Source organism: Rattus norvegicus, chromosome X (genome assembly GCF_036323735.1).
Source record: "Rattus norvegicus strain BN/NHsdMcwi chromosome X, GRCr8, whole genome shotgun sequence".
NCBI lineage: Eukaryota > Metazoa > Chordata > Mammalia > Rodentia > Muridae > Rattus > Rattus norvegicus.
The window spans coordinates 156644621-156660677 of NC_086039.1; the positions used below are offsets into that span (position 1 = coordinate 156644621).

Sequence of the window (16057 nt, forward strand, 5' to 3'; positions counted from 1 at the left end):
AACTGGCTCAGCCAGATGGCAAGGGCCACCTTCTACTTCACCCTGGAGCTTGCTATTACTGTGAACTGTAGAAGTAGCAAAGACTCTAAACTGAGTAAAGATGTCCCTGTACAGTGGGCCTTTAGGCTAGTTGGCCCCAAGGTGCCCTATGAGAACAGCAAGGAAGCCAGCTGCTATTGGCATTCCCTTCCCTCCTATGGTGGAAGGATCCAGGCCCATCCTGGAAGGACTTTCCTGTCCTATGTCTGAAGCCTAAGGCTCAATTCTGGCAAAGTCCCCTGTGGTCTACCTGCCTCAGCCCTTCCCATGCATTATCCTCTTCTGGCTTTCCCCACTACCACTCTGTACCTGGCACGACTTTGCTAGTCCTTGGGGGTAGAACTGGGTGGGGACAGTCTTCTCTCAGGCCAGTAGGCAGGAGTGGGGAGGGAGAAGGTCTTCTCCATGGGCTGTCTTTGTCAGTGCCTCCTCTGCCTTAGCCTGGACAAAGGCAGGCATTGACAGCTGGGACTGGCACTTCAGCCAGGACTAAGGCTACTGAGGCTGAGGCTGAGGCTGAGGCTGGCATTTCAGGGGCTGAGTGCCTTTGGCCCTGTGGTGGGGGTTTAAGGGTTACCCTGTGCTCTTTACAGGGACTCAGAGAAACTCAGGGAGGGGGCACTCTGTACTGGCATAGGAGCTGTGGACCACATGGGGAAAATTGGCTCAAGGAAACCCTGTCCCTTTGTCTCTACATCCCAGGGAGGTTTTCCCTGGAGACGGGGAGTGGCAGGGAGCTCCCTGGCTAGAACAGCCAGAGTGGGGGTAAGAACACCAGATAGTAGGTCCCTGGCCTGGGCCTCTGGACAGAGGGGACATTGTTGGGGTGGAGGCAGGGCTGCCTTGGCCAGGCCACTATTGACAAAGCTGCCAGCTGTGGAGGAGCCCGGTCTCCAGGCCCTTGCCCCCTCCCCTGCCTCCTTCCTCCCCCAGGGCCACCATGAATGGGGCTGAGCCTCAACTGTCTCCCTCCCACTCAGGACAATGCCCCCCACAGCCATCTTGTGCCTGTTGCCACTGCCCTGAAGCAGCTGATGTGAGGAGACCCCATTTCTGCACTCCGTAGTGGTGGTAAGTGTTTGGGCCCTATGTCCCCAAAGGTGTCCCTGAGAGATGCAGAGAGGGATAAATTTGCCTGGACTAGAGCACAGAACAGCCTCCAGGGAGCTTCTATCTCCTTTGCCTTCTTGGATAACAACTCCCATCTCTTCCATTACACACACCCAACTCTGTCTTTTCTATCTGTGCTCTTGAGATAAGGGGACTTAGGGTCCTTCTGAGTAGCAGTGGGTGGTTTCTAGCTGGCACATGCCTACATGACTAACTGTACAGATCCAAACTCAGTTCAGGATCTGTCACCAGCTCCTGCCTTCTTTCTAGAGCTGTACTCAGGGTTAAATCTGTCTGAATATCACCTAATTAGGCAGTTGGTCAGTGGCTGCTGCTGATTGCTTTTGGAAGAGAGCTGGGGACTGGCACCTGTCTTCAGTGCCTCAGACACAGGGTCTCCTCCGCTCACACCTGGAGCTCTCTGCCCTCTTCCCCTCCCTCTGACCTTTTTCTCATGGCTCTCCTCATCAGTGTTCCTACATTGAGGACCCTTCTACAGCTAGGTTTTCCCAGACTCTAGCTGCTGGGGTCTATCATTCTTGTACCCTGAGCTGCCTCCTAGTGCCTCAGAGTTCCTCTAGAACCCCCCAGGCTGGCTCAAAGCTCTCCTGCCACCCCTACACTGGCCACCCAGTGTTGGTCTAAAGCCCTGGCCCTGGCTACCTGTTCATACTGTTTTGGGGTAGTGTGCCTACATCTGGCTGCATCTTGTCCAGAAGCCAGAGTTCTTCATGTCTTTTCCCATATCCCTCCCTTCTCCTGTCACTGACACTCCTGTCATGCCCATATGGCTTCTCAAGATCTGTCCTCTTTCTACATGCATATAAAGTAGAGGATGAAAGAATTCTTTCCTTGTGTGTGCCCCCATCCCCATTCTGTCCCTTTCTCCATCTCTAGGGCACTTCTTTGTCCTTTCTGTCCTCTTCCTGGCTGCCTCCCTCTGAGCACCACCCACCCTTCCTCTCTTTCTCTCTTCCTCCCCTCCCTACACTGTCTCTCTGGCCTCTTTTGCCTTCCTCTGGTCATGTCTCTTTCCTAATTTAAAAATTTCCACTTTTGCCCGTTGAAGAATGAAGCATCTTCAGCATTCTCCCATCAGGTCGTATGCTGACTGACTTCCTCCAGGCTCCTGTGATGGCTCCCTGGTCTCCCTTCAGCCTCCACCTTCTGCTGCTGTTCCTGCTGTTGCTGCCCTTGACCAGGGCCCATCGCTTCTCTGTTCCGAACGCCAGCTTCAACCACCTGGTGCTGGCACCAGACCAGGGCAAACTCTATGTGGGTGCAGTGAATCACCTCTTCCAGCTCAGCCCTGAGCTGGAGATGGAGTCTGTGGCTATCACTGGCCCTGTCATTGACAGTCCTGATTGTGTGCCTTTCCGTGACCTGGCTGAGTGCCCACAGGCCCAGCTCACTGACAATGCCAACCAGCTCTTGCTGGTAAGCAGCAGGGCACAGGAGCTGGTGGCTTGTGGACAAGTGAGGCAGGGTGTATGTGAGAAGCGGCGCCTTGGGGATGTTACTCAAGTGCTGTACCAGGCGGAGGACCCTGGTGATGGGCAGTTTGTGGCTGCCAATACCCTGGGAGTGACCACAGTAGGCCTAGTGGTGCCTTTGCCAGGCCGAGACCTCCTGCTGGTGGCCAGAGGCCTGGCAGGCAAGCTGTCAGCAGGAGTGCCACCCCTAACTGTGCGCCAGCTGGCTGGGCCACAGCCTTTCTCCAGCGAAGGTCTGGGAAGACTTGTGGTGGGTGACTTTTCAGACTATAACAATAGCTATGTAGGGGCTTTTTCTGATGCTCATTCTGCCTACTTTGTCTTCCGTCGCCGTGGGGCTCGGGCCCAGACTGAGTATCGCTCCTATGTAGCTCGCGTCTGCCTCGGAGATGTCAACCTTTATTCCTATGTGGAAGTGCCCCTTACCTGCCATGGCCAGGGTCTTATCCAGGCTGCCTTCCTTGCTCCGGACACCTTGCTGGGCGCATTTTCAGCAGGCACAAGTCAGGCACAGGCAGCCCTGTGTGCCTTTCCCTTAGCTGACCTGGACGGGAGTATGGAACAAGCCAGGCGACTTTGCTATACTACTGGTGGTCAGGGTCCCAACGGCATGGAAGAAGCCACTGTGGAGTATGGTGTCACATCCCGTTGTGTCACTCTGCCTCCTGTGAGTGGTGAGAGCCTGGCTCCCAAATTTTGACTTGGGGTTCTACCTTCACTTTCTGAGCCTTGCCTTGCTTTGTCAGCCCTTCTCTCTGTGATATGGGACAGAGTACTCTCCAGGAATAGCTACTGGTTCACCTCTTAGCTGAGTATATCATAGGTAGCAGATGGCTCTGTCTCAAAGCTCTGATCTGTTCTCAGCTTTTTGATTTCCTCCCAACTCCTTTTTCACTGGCTGTGGGGTATCCTCTGCTCCTACCCACTTTCCCCTGAGAATTGATTCTCTACACCTTGCCTATCTAGGACTCCCCCGAGTCATACCCCTGTGGTGATGAACACACCCCCAGCCCCATCGCAGGCCGCCAACCCCTGGAGGCCCAGCCTCTGCTGCAGCTGGGACAGCCCATCAGTGCAGTGGCTGCTCTCCAGACAGATGGGCACACGATAGCCTTCCTGGGAGACACCGAGGGTCAACTACATAAGGTGAGATCCTGACCAATGGGAGTGGTTTTGGATGGCCTTTACACTTTCAAGCTAGGCCTGGTAGCTCTGCTATGTGTAGTTCAGAAAGCCTCAGGATACTCAATCTCTCAGCTATGTCCTACCATGGGTCAGAAGGCCTCACTGCACCTGGGCATCTGGTAGGACTCACCTCCTCTGGTTCCAAAATGAGAAACTACCTAGGAACCTCTGCAGGCGGCGGTGCCTTCTCTAACCAATGAGGGTGGTGTTGAAGGTGGCTAGAGATGATATGTAGGTAGGCCCAGAGAACCTGATGCGCAGAAGTAGCCTGGACCCAGGATTCTCTCTAAGGTAAAACATACCTTCCAGTAAACTTTTTGTCTTTATAGCTGCCTTCCCATGTAGTAGAATGGCCTGGTGTTCAAGAGCCTTAGCCAGGGCTCTTCTGTTGCCCAAGTCTTTTACTTCCTGGAGAATGGCTTAACCTTGAAGGTCCTAAGTGGGAGAAAGTGATGTGTTTCTACCTTAACAGTCTATCAGGAGGGGATGTCTGGCACTGGGGTAATAGACTACTTCCTGAGAGTCTTTATGTCCATCTAAAGGAGCCAGGAAAACATGTGCCTTCAATGGCCAGGATTAAGCCAACAATAGAGCTGGCCTTGGCTTGGCAGGGTGGCTCAGTTTTATCTTTGTGCCCCTACCCAGGTCTTTCTAAACAGCTCCCATGGCCAGGTATACCATTCCCAGCAAGTGGGGCCCCCAGGCTCAGCCATCAGCCCAGACCTGCTGGTAGACAACAGTGGAGACTACCTCTATGTCCTGACTGCCCAGCAGGTAAGGCCTATCTCTGGGGCTAAATGGGATGTGCCTAAAAGGCCCAAATCTTTGTAACCACCTTTATCTCTCCCTCACTGCCCATCCAGGTAGACAGGATACTTGTGGCAGCCTGCCCTCAGTTTCCTAACTGCACTACCTGCCTCCAGGCCAGGGACCCACTGTGTGGCTGGTGCATACTTCAGGGCAGGTGAGCATGGGCCCAGGCTTGAACCAACAGGTACTGGGAGTCCAGGAAGCTGTCCATAGAAGCATATGTAGGTGTGATAAGAGGCCAACTTGGCTCAATGTTGCTGATCCTTGATACCGTCTCAGACCATTAGATCACTGTTTACCTCTCACTCCTGTCATCTTACCTCAAATCAGGTCCTAGGACCCATGACTTGCTGCTGATGTCCTTGGCCCACTCTAGCTTTCCTCCAACCTGGACTGTCAGCCCAGGGCTCATTTATGGAAACCTGAAGTATAGGCTAGGTATATAGCTCAGTTAGTGGAGTGTTTGCCTAGCATGCACAAAACTCTGGGTTCAACTCCTAACATATAGTTAGGCATGGTGCATGGCACATGCATGGTGGTGCATACCTGTAATCCCAGCACTTGGGAGGTAGAGGCAAGGACACTAGAAATCCAAGGTTACCCTCGACTACAGTTTCAGGCCCACCTGGCATACAAGAACCCTTGTTGGAAGAGGGGGAATGGAGAAGGAAGAAAGAAAGGAAAAAGGAAGGAAGGAAGGAAGGAAGGAAGGAAGGAAGGAAGGAAGGAAGGGAAAAAGGAAGGAAGGAGAGGAGAGAGGAAGCCAGTGTTTTCCTCTTATATTTAAGGCTACAACCTGCACCCTGGCCATGACGCCCTATGTTCCTTTCACTTCTCCTTACTGCACTCCACCCAGGCCATCCTCCTAACCCCATGCCAGGAAACCTGAGACTCACAAGGTAAATCAATGGGTCCTCTGCCTGGCAGGTGCACTCGGAGGGCCGAGTGTGGGAGAGCAGTTCAGCCAAACCAGTGGCTATGGAGCTATGAAGACAACCACTGCCTTCACATCCAGAGCCTGCTACCAGCCCAGCACCCCCGTCAGGAACATGGCCAGGTAAAACTGACACTGCTGGTCTTGTAGCTAGTGTGGCCATTCCCTGTGGGAACACAGTGTTAGCTATTGACTGTCCATTTCCGCCCTAGCTGCCTCTGCCCACAGCCCTGGTATGACACACCACTCTGCTGTAGATCCATTTCCCTGTATCTCTCTCACGTGTCACAGATCACTCTGTCTGTTCCTGGGCTGCCCAACCTGGCCATGGATGAATACTTCTACTGTGCCTTTGGGGACTACAACAGTCTAGCTCAGGTGGAAGAGCACCATGTGGTCTGTGCCACCCCTCCTCAAGATCGGATGCCACCTAATCCTCCAGGCTCAGGTGAGTGGACCCTTGCTAGGTATTCCAAGGTGGAACTGCAATGGGAAAGAGCTACAAGATCTTCTCTGCCACCACTGTTCCCTTCCAGATCATGTCACCTTGCCCCTGGCCCTGATGTTTGAGGATGTGGTATTGGCTGCCACCACATTCTCCTTCTATGACTGCAGCGCTATTCAGGCCTTGGAAGTGGCTGCCCCGTGAGTTCCTGGGCCTGGCTCCTGATGGGTGAGGGTGGAAATCCCAGATGGCACCCAGCCTAAAAACACCCCTGCCCTTTCAGGTGCCGCACTTGTGTGAGCAGCCTGTGGCGGTGCCACTGGTGCCCCCAGAGTAGCCACTGTGTATATGGAGAGCGCTGCCCAGAGGGTGAAAAGGCTGTCTACAGTGCCCAGGAGGTGGGTCTGACTGACATACAAGCTCCTTGCACCTGATCAGTCCAGAAGGCAACCACAACAGGACAGTACCTGAGCTACCCAGGAGTAGTCCCATGCAATTTTGAAGAGCTAAGGCTGTCCTTTCTCTAGGTGGACATCCTGGTTCGTGGCCCAGAGGCTTGCCCCCAGGTTAAGGGTCTAGCAAGTCCCCAGTTGGTGCCTGTGGGCTGGGAGAGCCATGTGACCCTGCACATTGAGAACCTTCACTATTTCCGAGTGAGTAGTCAGGTGGATGGGGGAATGATAGAAGACTATAGAATGTCCATAAGACTAACATTATGACATCTGCACCTTCTAGGGTCTGCCTGCCTTGTACTATTGCTGGCTAGAACTGCCTGGAAAACTGCGAAAGCTACCTGCCTTCCTAGAGGAGACATCCAGGAACTCTGGCCTCATTCACTGCCAGGCCCAGCAGGTGAAAGGCTGCTTGGTGCTTAGGCAGCCCTCATCCATTCATAAGAAAACACACACACACACACACACACACACACACACACACACACACACACACACACAACTGTGCCCAGTCCCTCTTTCTCTTACCATTAGTTACAAAAGCCCACCCTGTGCCAGGAGCAGTGTGCCTGCAGCCTCTGTCCCTCTATTTAGAGATACAGAGGACTATCGCACCCATTCTAAGGAAGGTATTATAGAGGAAACAGTGGGCAGAAATATCCCAAGTCAGGGGTGAAGCCTGAACCCTGCCCTCTGCCCACAGTTCCACCCCTCTATGTCTCAGTGGGAGCTCCCAGTGCCCATCTATGTAACCAGGGGTGAGATCCAGCGGCTGGACAATACCGGTGATCTTCATGGTGAGCCCAGAGGTGACAAAGCAGGTGACGGGGGGCAGGATGTGCAGCTCATGGGTATGGCTTAGCATGCTGCTCCACCTTCCCTAGTGACTCTATATGACTGTGCCATGGGTCACCCTGACTGCAGCCACTGTCAGGCAGCCAATGGGAGCCTGAGCTGCTTGTGGTGTGGTGATGGCCAGCCTGCCTGCCGCTACGGGCCGCTGTGCCCACCAGGTGCTGTGGAACAGCTATGCCCTATACCCAGCATTGATGTGGTAAGACTCTTCCCTGTAGACTCTAGCTTCCCCACTACCCAAGGTCCTTGCCTCCACTGTCTGATACTCCCCCATGTTGCTTCCACTGTCTGATACGCCCCCATGTCAAGCTGCCTGCTTCAGACTCACAATCTCTAATAGTTTGGTCTAGACATTTTCCAGTAGTTGGCTGACTGGGCACCACCACTGCAGAGTGAGATGTGGGTTTGGAGAATTGTGTCTGCCATCCTTCTCTGCTACAGATTGAACCCCTGACTGGTCCCCCAGAAGGTGGCTTAGCCATCACCATCCTGGGATCCAACCTGGGCCAGGCCTTTAATGATGTGCGAAATGCTGTGACTGTGGCTGGCCAGCCCTGCAACCCTGACCCTTCTCTCTACCGCATCTCTGCCCGGTGAGGCTCCTAAGCAGGCTGGGGAGGAGAGGGATGCTATCCAGAGTAGGCCTTCAGAAATTGGTCACCAATAAGGAGGGGAGGCTTTAAGCCAAGAAAAGTGAGGTCCTGGGTCAGAACACAGAAGGGAAAGAGGCAGCAGAGGAGGAACAGGCTCCAGGTAGCCCCTGACAGGCTGCCCTAGGCTCCCCCAGGGCTTGAGCAGCTACCACACCTTGATTCACTAGGATTGTATGTGTCACATCTCCTGCTCCCAATGGCACTTCTGGACCAGTCCAAGTGGCCATTAAGAGTCGTCCTCCTGGCATCTCGGCCCAGCACTTCACCTACCAGGTTAGTAACTCCTCTTAGGTGGGAAGGAAGAGTATGTAAAGATGTCAAACTGGATCCAGAGGGCAGTAGGAAGCACTGCTGCTGTGTCCAAAAAGGAAGCCACATGATCTCAGTGGACAGCAGCCTGGGGACAGTGTTGTGATGACAAGGACACTGTCACTGGCAGCTGTCCAGGACGCAGGCAGGCAGTGCAGAAACAAGAACAGCAGACAGCCAGGGTGAAGAGCACATAAAACTTGTTCCAACCCTGGTAAGGTATGAGGCGAAAGTGGGGAACCTTCAGATGCTAGCCTGAGCCCTGGGCACATAGACCACTATGGAGTGGAAAGCCACGGGTAAAAGTAGGAGGCAGGGGTGGGTTAGGAGAGTTCTGCTACAGTGCCCGAACTTGGTGACTGGATCCCAGAGCTTAGAGCTTGGGAGGCCCCAGGTGTAAACTGCTCAAGAGGGAGAAGAAGCAAGGACAGAGGTAGACGGGAGGGAAGCTAACCTATGCATAACTGAAGAAGGAAAAGCATGGCCCTTCAGAAAGGAAGATGCAGTTGACTGAGACCCCTGATCAACTCATGAGACCAACTAGTGGGCCTGTACCTCAATGCTGGAGAGCCTTGAGGATGGACCCTGTGTCTACTCTAGCCTACCCTGTTCCCCAGGACCCTGTCCTGCTGAGCCTGAATCCTCAGTGGGGCCCCCAGGCAGGGGGCACCCAGCTCACCATTCATGGGCAGTACCTCCAGACAGGAGGCAACGTCAGTGCTTTTGTGGGGGACCAACCTTGCCCTATGTGAGTATCCAACCCAGCTCAACTATTCCGGGCCTGGCCACTCTCAACTGGAGGACCCTCTCATACAATGGGGCAGTGGATTCACAGTTTCCTTGTAATTCTTAGAGAAGTGGTACCATGACTATCCCTAGTAACCTCTGCCCCTGCTGAGGGAAGCAAGTGGGCCTTTTCCTGGTGGACTGGGCTTCTCACTAGGGTTGAGCCCAAAGTGAGTACATATTTCCTCCTCTGCAGTCAAGAGCCTGTGTGTCCTGAAGCCATCATATGCCACACCATGCCCCAGATGGAGCCAGGAGAAGCAGTGGTCTTCGTAGTCTTTGGCCATGTTGAACGCAAACTGCTCACCACTCCTTTTCGATACACTGCCAACCCCCAACTGGTGGAAGCAGAGCCTAGTGTCAGCTTCCGAGGGTGAGTTCTTAGCCAACTCACAGTGAACTACTTGGAAGATGGGGTACTGGGGCTGAACTACCTAAAATCCTCTTAACTCTTTTGACTTCAATCCTGGTACAGAGGTGGACGAGTGATTCGAGTTAGGGGTACAGGCTTAGATGTTGTGTGGCAGCCCTTGCTGTCTGTGTGGCTGGAGGATGAGTTCCAAGTGAAGGCTTTGGGCGTGCAGGCCCAGGATGTGAACCCAAGGAGGAGCTGTGGTGCCCCTGCTGCAGATCCTCAGGCTTGTATCCATCTTGAGAGTGGCTTACTACAGGTAAGTCTCCTACTACCTCTAGCAGAGAATGGTGCCACACACTAATGCTTAGGGGGCAGGGGAGGTCACCAAGACCAATCACTGATCTGCATCCCTGCCCCCTCCAGTGCTCCACTCTCTGCTCTGTCAACTCATCTAGTCTCCTCCTGTGCCACAGTCCAGCGGTGCCAGATGGGGCCCTCCCAAAGCGAGTCTTCTTTGCCCTAGACAACATGCAAGTAGACTTTGCCAGTGCTAGTGGGGGCCAGGGATTCCTCTACCAGCCTAACCCTCGCCTGGCTCCACTTAGTCATGAGGGGATTACTCACCCCTATCGGCTCAAGCCAGGTCATGTCCTGGATGTGGAGGTAAGTGTGCCACCAGCCAGGTACTGCCTGGGCACTCACCATCCTGAGGAGGATGGGATGGGGTCAGGGGAGGGATCCCAAAGGCTCAGGCTCCTGCTATGTATCCCAGGGCGAGGGCCTCAATCTGGGGATCAGCAAGGAGGAGGTGCAGGTGCATATTGGAGATGGGAAGTGCCTGGTGAAGACGCTGACGCTTACTCACTTGTACTGTGAACCACCCCAGCAAGCCCCTCAGCCCACCAATGGTTCAGGCACCCTGCCACAGTTTGTGGTGAGTGTGCGCCCCTGGTGGATGGGCTGCATGCTGCAGGCCCATGCTCAGGAGCCCTACTTCCCCAGGTGCAGATGGGCAATGTGCGCCTGGCTCTAGGCCCTGTTCAGTATGAAGCAGAGCCCATGATATCCACCTTTCCTGTGGAGGCCCAGGTGGGCCTGGGCATGGGTGCTGCCATGCTGATTGCTGCAGTGCTACTCCTCACCCTCATGTACAGGTGAGGATGTTCCCTCGTCAGCACATGTGGGCAAATTTCCCATGGCAGGCCCTAGGCCAGGGGCCACCCTGGTCTGGGCTTGTGGCTATGCCTGGACTCTTGCTCCAGGCACAAGAGCAAGCAGGCCTTGCGAGACTATCAGAAGGTACTGGTGCAGTTGGAGAACCTGGAGACTGGTGTGGGTGACCAGTGCCGCAAGGAGTTCACAGGTGTGCGGGGATACAGGCGGGAGGACAGGGCATCCACCAGGCCTAAACCTACATCTTGATGGGTCCTGGCCTGCAGACCTGATGACTGAGATGACAGACCTCACCAGTGACCTAGAGGCCAGTGGGATTCCCTTCCTGGATTACCGAACATATGCTGAGCGTGCTTTCTTCCCTGGCCATGTTGGCTGCCCACTGCAGCCAGGGCTCGAGGGGCCTGGGGAAGAGGGTCGCCGTGTCACCGTGTGCCAGGGTCTCACACAACTCTCCAATTTGCTCAACAGCAAGCTCTTCCTTCTCACAGTGAGAGCCACATGGATGGTGGGGACAGGCAGGGCAGGGGAGTCTAAAGTGGTAGGGAGGTGGGGCTGGGGACTGGCCAGACCCAGGTAGAGATATGGTCGCAGAAAGAGGGAGGGTATGGTGCTTTGGAGAATGAATACCAACTCCCTGTTTAGCTCATCCACACCTTAGAGGAGCAGCCAAGCTTTTCCCAGAGGGACCGCTGCCATGTGGCTTCACTACTTTCTCTGGCTCTGCACAGCAAGCTTGAATATTTGACCGACATCATGAGAACTCTGCTTGGTGACCTAGCAGCCCATTATGTACACAAGAACCCCAAGCTCATGTTACGCAGGTTGGCCTTGACCTGAATGTGGGGACAGGGGTAGGGGTAGGGGTAGGGGCTTACCTCTGACCCACTACCAATACACGTAGTTTGGGATCAGGCCCTGAGGTCAGGAGCCAGGAAGTCCAGCATTGGGATCAGAGATGATTTGAGGACAATCCTCACTAGGGCCTTGGGGCTTCTTCCACACAGGACAGAGACCATGGTAGAGAAGCTGCTCACCAACTGGCTATCTATCTGTCTCTACGCCTTCTTGAAGGTGAGGAGCACTGTCCATCATTTAGGAGCTTCTCCCTGGTTGTGGTCTCTAAAACTGATACCCAAATCACTAAGACTTAGGGTGGGCCATCGAATGAAGGTCATGAGAGCCTTTTCTCTGCTCAATGGGCCTATGAGAGGCCCAAGACAAGAGAGTGCTGGAAAGGGAAGGCATTGTGCCCCTTCTCCAGCTCACTGTTAAGCAGAGAAAAAAAGGGCTTAGGGCCCAGCTCAGGGCCCTGTGATGGCTGGCTGGCCTTTGCAAATCCTTGCTATAGGCTGTTAGCTGCCCCTCCCAGTCCCACCAAGCCCTGTACTGGGCCTTGCTGGACTAGTCTTGTGGCCAATGGCCGGCCCATCTTAATGGTTGTAGGAAGTGGCTGGTGAGCCACTGTACATGCTCTTCCGGGCCATCAAGTACCAGGTGGACAAGGGCCCTGTGGACGCTGTGACAGGCAAGGCAAAACGAACTCTGAATGACAGCCACCTACTACGAGAGGATGTGGAGTTCCGGCCCCTGACCCTGATGGCATTGGTGGGACCAGGGGCTGGTGGGGCAGCAGGAAACAGTGAAGTACATCGAGTGCCAGCCCGGGTGCTTGATACAGACACCATCACCCAAGTCAAAGAGAAGGTGTTGGATCAAATCTACAAGGGAACTCCCTTCTCCCAGAGGCCTTCAGTGCACTCCCTAGACCTTGGTAAGAAAAGACAGCTTTACTCCCTGCTCACTCACTGCTCCTCTCACATCTATAGCTGTTCAGCTACTGCTAATGAGGAACTCAGGAAGTAGGCTGTGTGTTTATGGGCTTCTCTGGGTCCTTCCAGAGTGGCGCTCAGGCCTAGCTGGTCACCTAACCTTGTCAGATGAGGATTTGACCTCTGTGACTCAAAACCACTGGAAGAGACTCAACACCCTACAACACTACAAGGTGCTAGTGGGTGGCAACAGGGCAAGGTGGATGGGGCAGGGACTGCCTCTAGGATCAATCTGTGATCTCACTCCCCACCTTCAGGTCCCAGATGGAGCAACAGTGGTACTCATTCCTCAGCTGCACAATGGTGGCACTGTCTCCCAGAGTCTGGAGCAGACTGGCTGCCATTCTGGAGAGAGTGAGTCCCTCAGTCCAGACCTCTCCATCTGCCAGGAGCCCCAGCTCTGCTCAGGTATCCCAGGGTTAGAGTCACTAGAGCCCCAGGCAGGGCCAGAAGAAGTCCTGGCCTACTCTATCTGCCTCCATCTAGGTTTCCCACCCCTCCTTGTCAGTGGGATAGTCAGATCTCCAGCTGAACCAAGATGTGGATATTCTGGAAACGTGGGGCTGAGCAAGTTCCTAAGCCATCTCTCTCTTGTTCCCTAATTTCTCCCTCCTTGCTCTTTCCTTACCCCATCCTAAGAGAAGTGTGGGTTCTGTATCTTTGGTTGCATGTTGAGGGCAGGAGCATAAGACAGAGGCCAAGCTTCTGTGCTTTTAGACACTCCCATGCTGGAAGATGGTGAAGAAGGTGGAGTTCGGCTTTGGCACCTGGTAAAGGCCACTGAGGAGACAGAAGGGGCCAAAGTGCGGCGCAGCAGCCTCCGGGAACGAGAACGAGAACGGGCACGAGCCAAGGCCATTCCTGAAATCTATCTTACTCGCTTACTTTCAATGAAGGTTCGTGTGGCCAGAGTAGTCAGGCACAGGAGTAGGGTTGTCAAGGAACTGCGGTTGACCTTAGGAAGAGGTGTGGTTCTGATGAGGCAGGGGGTAGCCCACTTTACACCCTGCCTTCACATGATCCTCATAACCCACCTACAGGGCACCCTGCAGAAGTTTGTGGATGACACCTTCCAGGCCATTCTTAGCATGAATAGGCCTGTGCCTATTGCTGTTAAGTACCTATTTGACTTCTTGGATGAGCTGGCAGAGAAACATGGCATTGAAGATCCAGAGACCCTGCACATTTGGAAGACAAACAGGTATTTTTCTGTTGACCTCTCTCCTTCCCACTGTGTGGGTGGTCTACTGAATTTCAGAAGGACTAGGACATTATGACAGGGTAGCAGGTCCAGGTTAGGAACCCAGGCTTTATAGCATTACCCTGAGTTTCTGCTCTCACTCTACAGCCTAGACAAATAATAGGAGGGTCCAGGCTTAGATTACTTGTGCCATGAGGACAGCTTCCCATTGAAAACAAAGCCTGAGTTCACTGCTGCCTAGGTCCCCAGCTCCAAGACAAAGATCCATGCTGAGGAGTGGGGAGCTGGGATACAACGGAAAGAGGTCACAATGGCAGGTCAGGCCTCATCCCCACACTTGACCTGTGCCTCCAGCTTATTGCTGCGATTCTGGGTGAATGCCTTGAAGAACCCACAGCTCATCTTTGATGTTCGAGTGTCAGACAACGAGGATGCCATCTTGGCTGTCATCGCACAGACCTTCATCGATTCCTGCATGGTCTCAGAGCATAAAGTGGGCCGGGTGAGGGCAGAAGCAGGACACCAGAGGCAAAAAGAAGAAGAGTTTGTGGGGAAACCCAGTGCAGAGCCTGGGTGCTGAGAGGGATGGCATAATGGAAGTAGGAGATGGTAGTGTTTGTGGTTCTGCTACCTCCCTGTTTACACTTCTTACCTCCTCTACCTGGAGTAGGATTCCCCAGTGAACAAACTGCTCTATGCCCGGGAGATCCCTCGCTACAAGCAGATGGTGGAGAAGTAAGTATCAGAGCCTTTGGGGTTGGGGATCAGAGATGCAGGTCCCTAACCCTGCTGACTTCTCCAGGTACTATGCGGACATTCGCCAGAGCTCTCCAGCGAGCTATCAAGAGATGAACTCAGCTCTGGCTGAACTCTCTGGGGTGAGACATAGCCCAAGGGACCCAGTCCTCCGCATTTAGGGGGAAAGTAACTGGTAGAGCAGAAGTGGAGAGCCTTGGGTCTGAGGTAAGGGACTCACTGCTCCACATGCTACCCATAGAATTATACTTCTGCTCCCAACTGTCTGGAGGCTCTTCGAGAACTTTACAACCACATCCACAGGTATTATGACCAGGTGAGGCCAAAACATTCCTGAGGGGAGAGGGCAGGCACTTGGAGGAGGTGTGTTCAAGACAATGACCCACAGAACCTTCCTGACCATGTGTGTGTGGATGGGATGGTTGGGGGTAGCCCAATCCAGATGGAGGAAGAAAGAATGGAAGCCATCCTGTGCTGAAAAGGGCCCAGGTTAGGAAATGGTCTTGGTTTTCACCCAGTCCTCCCTGGGCAGGTCTAGAGCAGAACCCCTACTCTTTTGCCCCAGGCCCTTGTTGAAATGGAAAAAGAACTGATGGCTCCCAGTTGATGGGTGGAGGGGTGGGATTTCAAGCAGGGTGTACACTGCTGTCCTGACAGATCATCAGTGCCCTGGAGGAGGACCCCGTGGCCCAGAAGATGCAGCTGGCTTGCCGCCTGCAGCAGGTCGCTGCCTTGGTGGAGTACAAAGTGACTGATTTATGAACTAGGGTCAACGTGATCACCTGAGACCTGCCAACTTATAGAACAGTGAGCAGGATCCACTGTATGACCCTGACTAAGCAGTGACTGAGGAGGGGGTCAGCAAGGCTATCTAGAATGCCTACTACCCCCATGTGCTTGTTTCTAATTTATAATGATCCCTACCCTCTTTCCCACTGTATTTATTTGCTTGCTGGAAAATCACATCTGGAAATAAAGTAGAAATACATCTTTTTAAAAACAATCTCAATCTGTTGCCCCTGCCTTTTCCTGTCAAATGTCGCTCTCAGTATTATGTGGAGCTGAAGTGTAAGACATGAATGGGAATTGTAGGGGAAGCATCTGCATCCCTGCTCAGGGGTGCCACTTCTACCAATACCAGGGCTCACTCCCCAGACATGCCCAGGTTCTGCACAGGGCTTCTCTACAAGTCTTTCTTCTATGCACCTTTGCCCTTGGTCCAGTGATCAAATCTGGCACTCTTGGGGAAAGAAGAGATAATTTCCCTTTCATCCTTTGCCCTGTCCCTCCTTTCCTGGACCTCCTAGTCCATGCAGGGAACTGTCCTCTCCATCTGTGCCTGCCCCACCCATACCAGTTCTTTCTTATAACAGGACACTGGACAGAGTGTCTCTCCTACCTTGAGATAATACTGTCACTACCAAGCCCCCTCCACTTTACTCAGAAGTTTCTGGCTAGTCGCCTATCTTCACTTTTGCCCCTTTAGTCTCATCTAAAAAACAAGTAGAGTAGGCTCTCTCACACTTTCATCTCATTTTGTTTTAATATGGGTGTTTTGCCTGCATGTATGTCTATATATTCCTTGTGTGTGATGGCCAGGAAGACCAGAAGAGGGTGTCAGTCTTCTGGTAACTGGAGTTGTAGAAGACATGTAAGTTGTCACATGGGT

The 16057-nt window shown here is 53.5% G+C and overlaps 1 protein-coding gene across 7 annotated transcripts; it reads left to right on the forward strand.

Annotated features, from left to right (window-relative positions):
• The first annotated feature begins 884 nt into the window (after positions 1-884).
• Positions 885-15391, forward strand: Plxnb3 (plexin B3). 7 transcript variants are annotated; one of them, XM_017602116.3, is made up of 35 exons: positions 886-1110; positions 2235-3309; positions 3609-3788; positions 4473-4601; positions 4691-4791; positions 5565-5694; positions 5863-6019; positions 6108-6216; positions 6300-6414; positions 6544-6669; positions 6752-6868; positions 7172-7265; positions 7353-7522; positions 7765-7916; positions 8144-8249; positions 8903-9033; positions 9268-9444; positions 9547-9742; positions 9850-10089; positions 10199-10360; positions 10429-10580; positions 10689-10789; positions 10866-11089; positions 11245-11423; positions 11607-11673; positions 12046-12373; positions 12501-12604; positions 12689-12839; positions 13149-13327; positions 13472-13632; positions 13987-14134; positions 14303-14367; positions 14435-14510; positions 14630-14704; positions 15046-15391. In XM_017602116.3, the coding sequence occupies exons 2-35, from the start codon at positions 2254-2256 to the stop codon at positions 15148-15150; spliced, it is 5763 nt and encodes a 1920-aa protein (XP_017457605.1). In that variant the 5' UTR covers positions 886-1110; positions 2235-2253; the 3' UTR covers positions 15151-15391. The 7 variants fall into 7 exon arrangements, with proteins under 7 accessions (XP_038955841.1, XP_017457605.1, XP_008771853.1 ...); XM_008773631.4 differs by having other exon boundaries at positions 2249-3309; XM_006229587.5 differs by having other exon boundaries at positions 887-1110; positions 2249-3309; positions 12689-12785.
• The last annotated feature ends 666 nt before the right edge of the window (positions 15392-16057 follow it).

What these genes read in the sequence shown, in the direction of transcription:
- Plxnb3 (XM_017602116.3), top strand. Translation starts at nt 2,254, where the DNA reads ATGCTGACTGACTTCCTCCAGGCTCCTGTGATGGCTCCCTGGTCTCCC. An exon ending in GCCTTGGAAGTGGCTGCCCC is followed by an intron (nt 6,217 to 6,299) that starts GTGAGTTCCTGG and finishes CTGCCCTTTCAG; the next exon opens with GTGCCGCACTTGTGTGAGCA. An exon ending in GTGCCGCAAGGAGTTCACAG is followed by an intron (nt 10,790 to 10,865) that starts GTGTGCGGGGAT and finishes CCTGGCCTGCAG; the next exon opens with ACCTGATGACTGAGATGACA.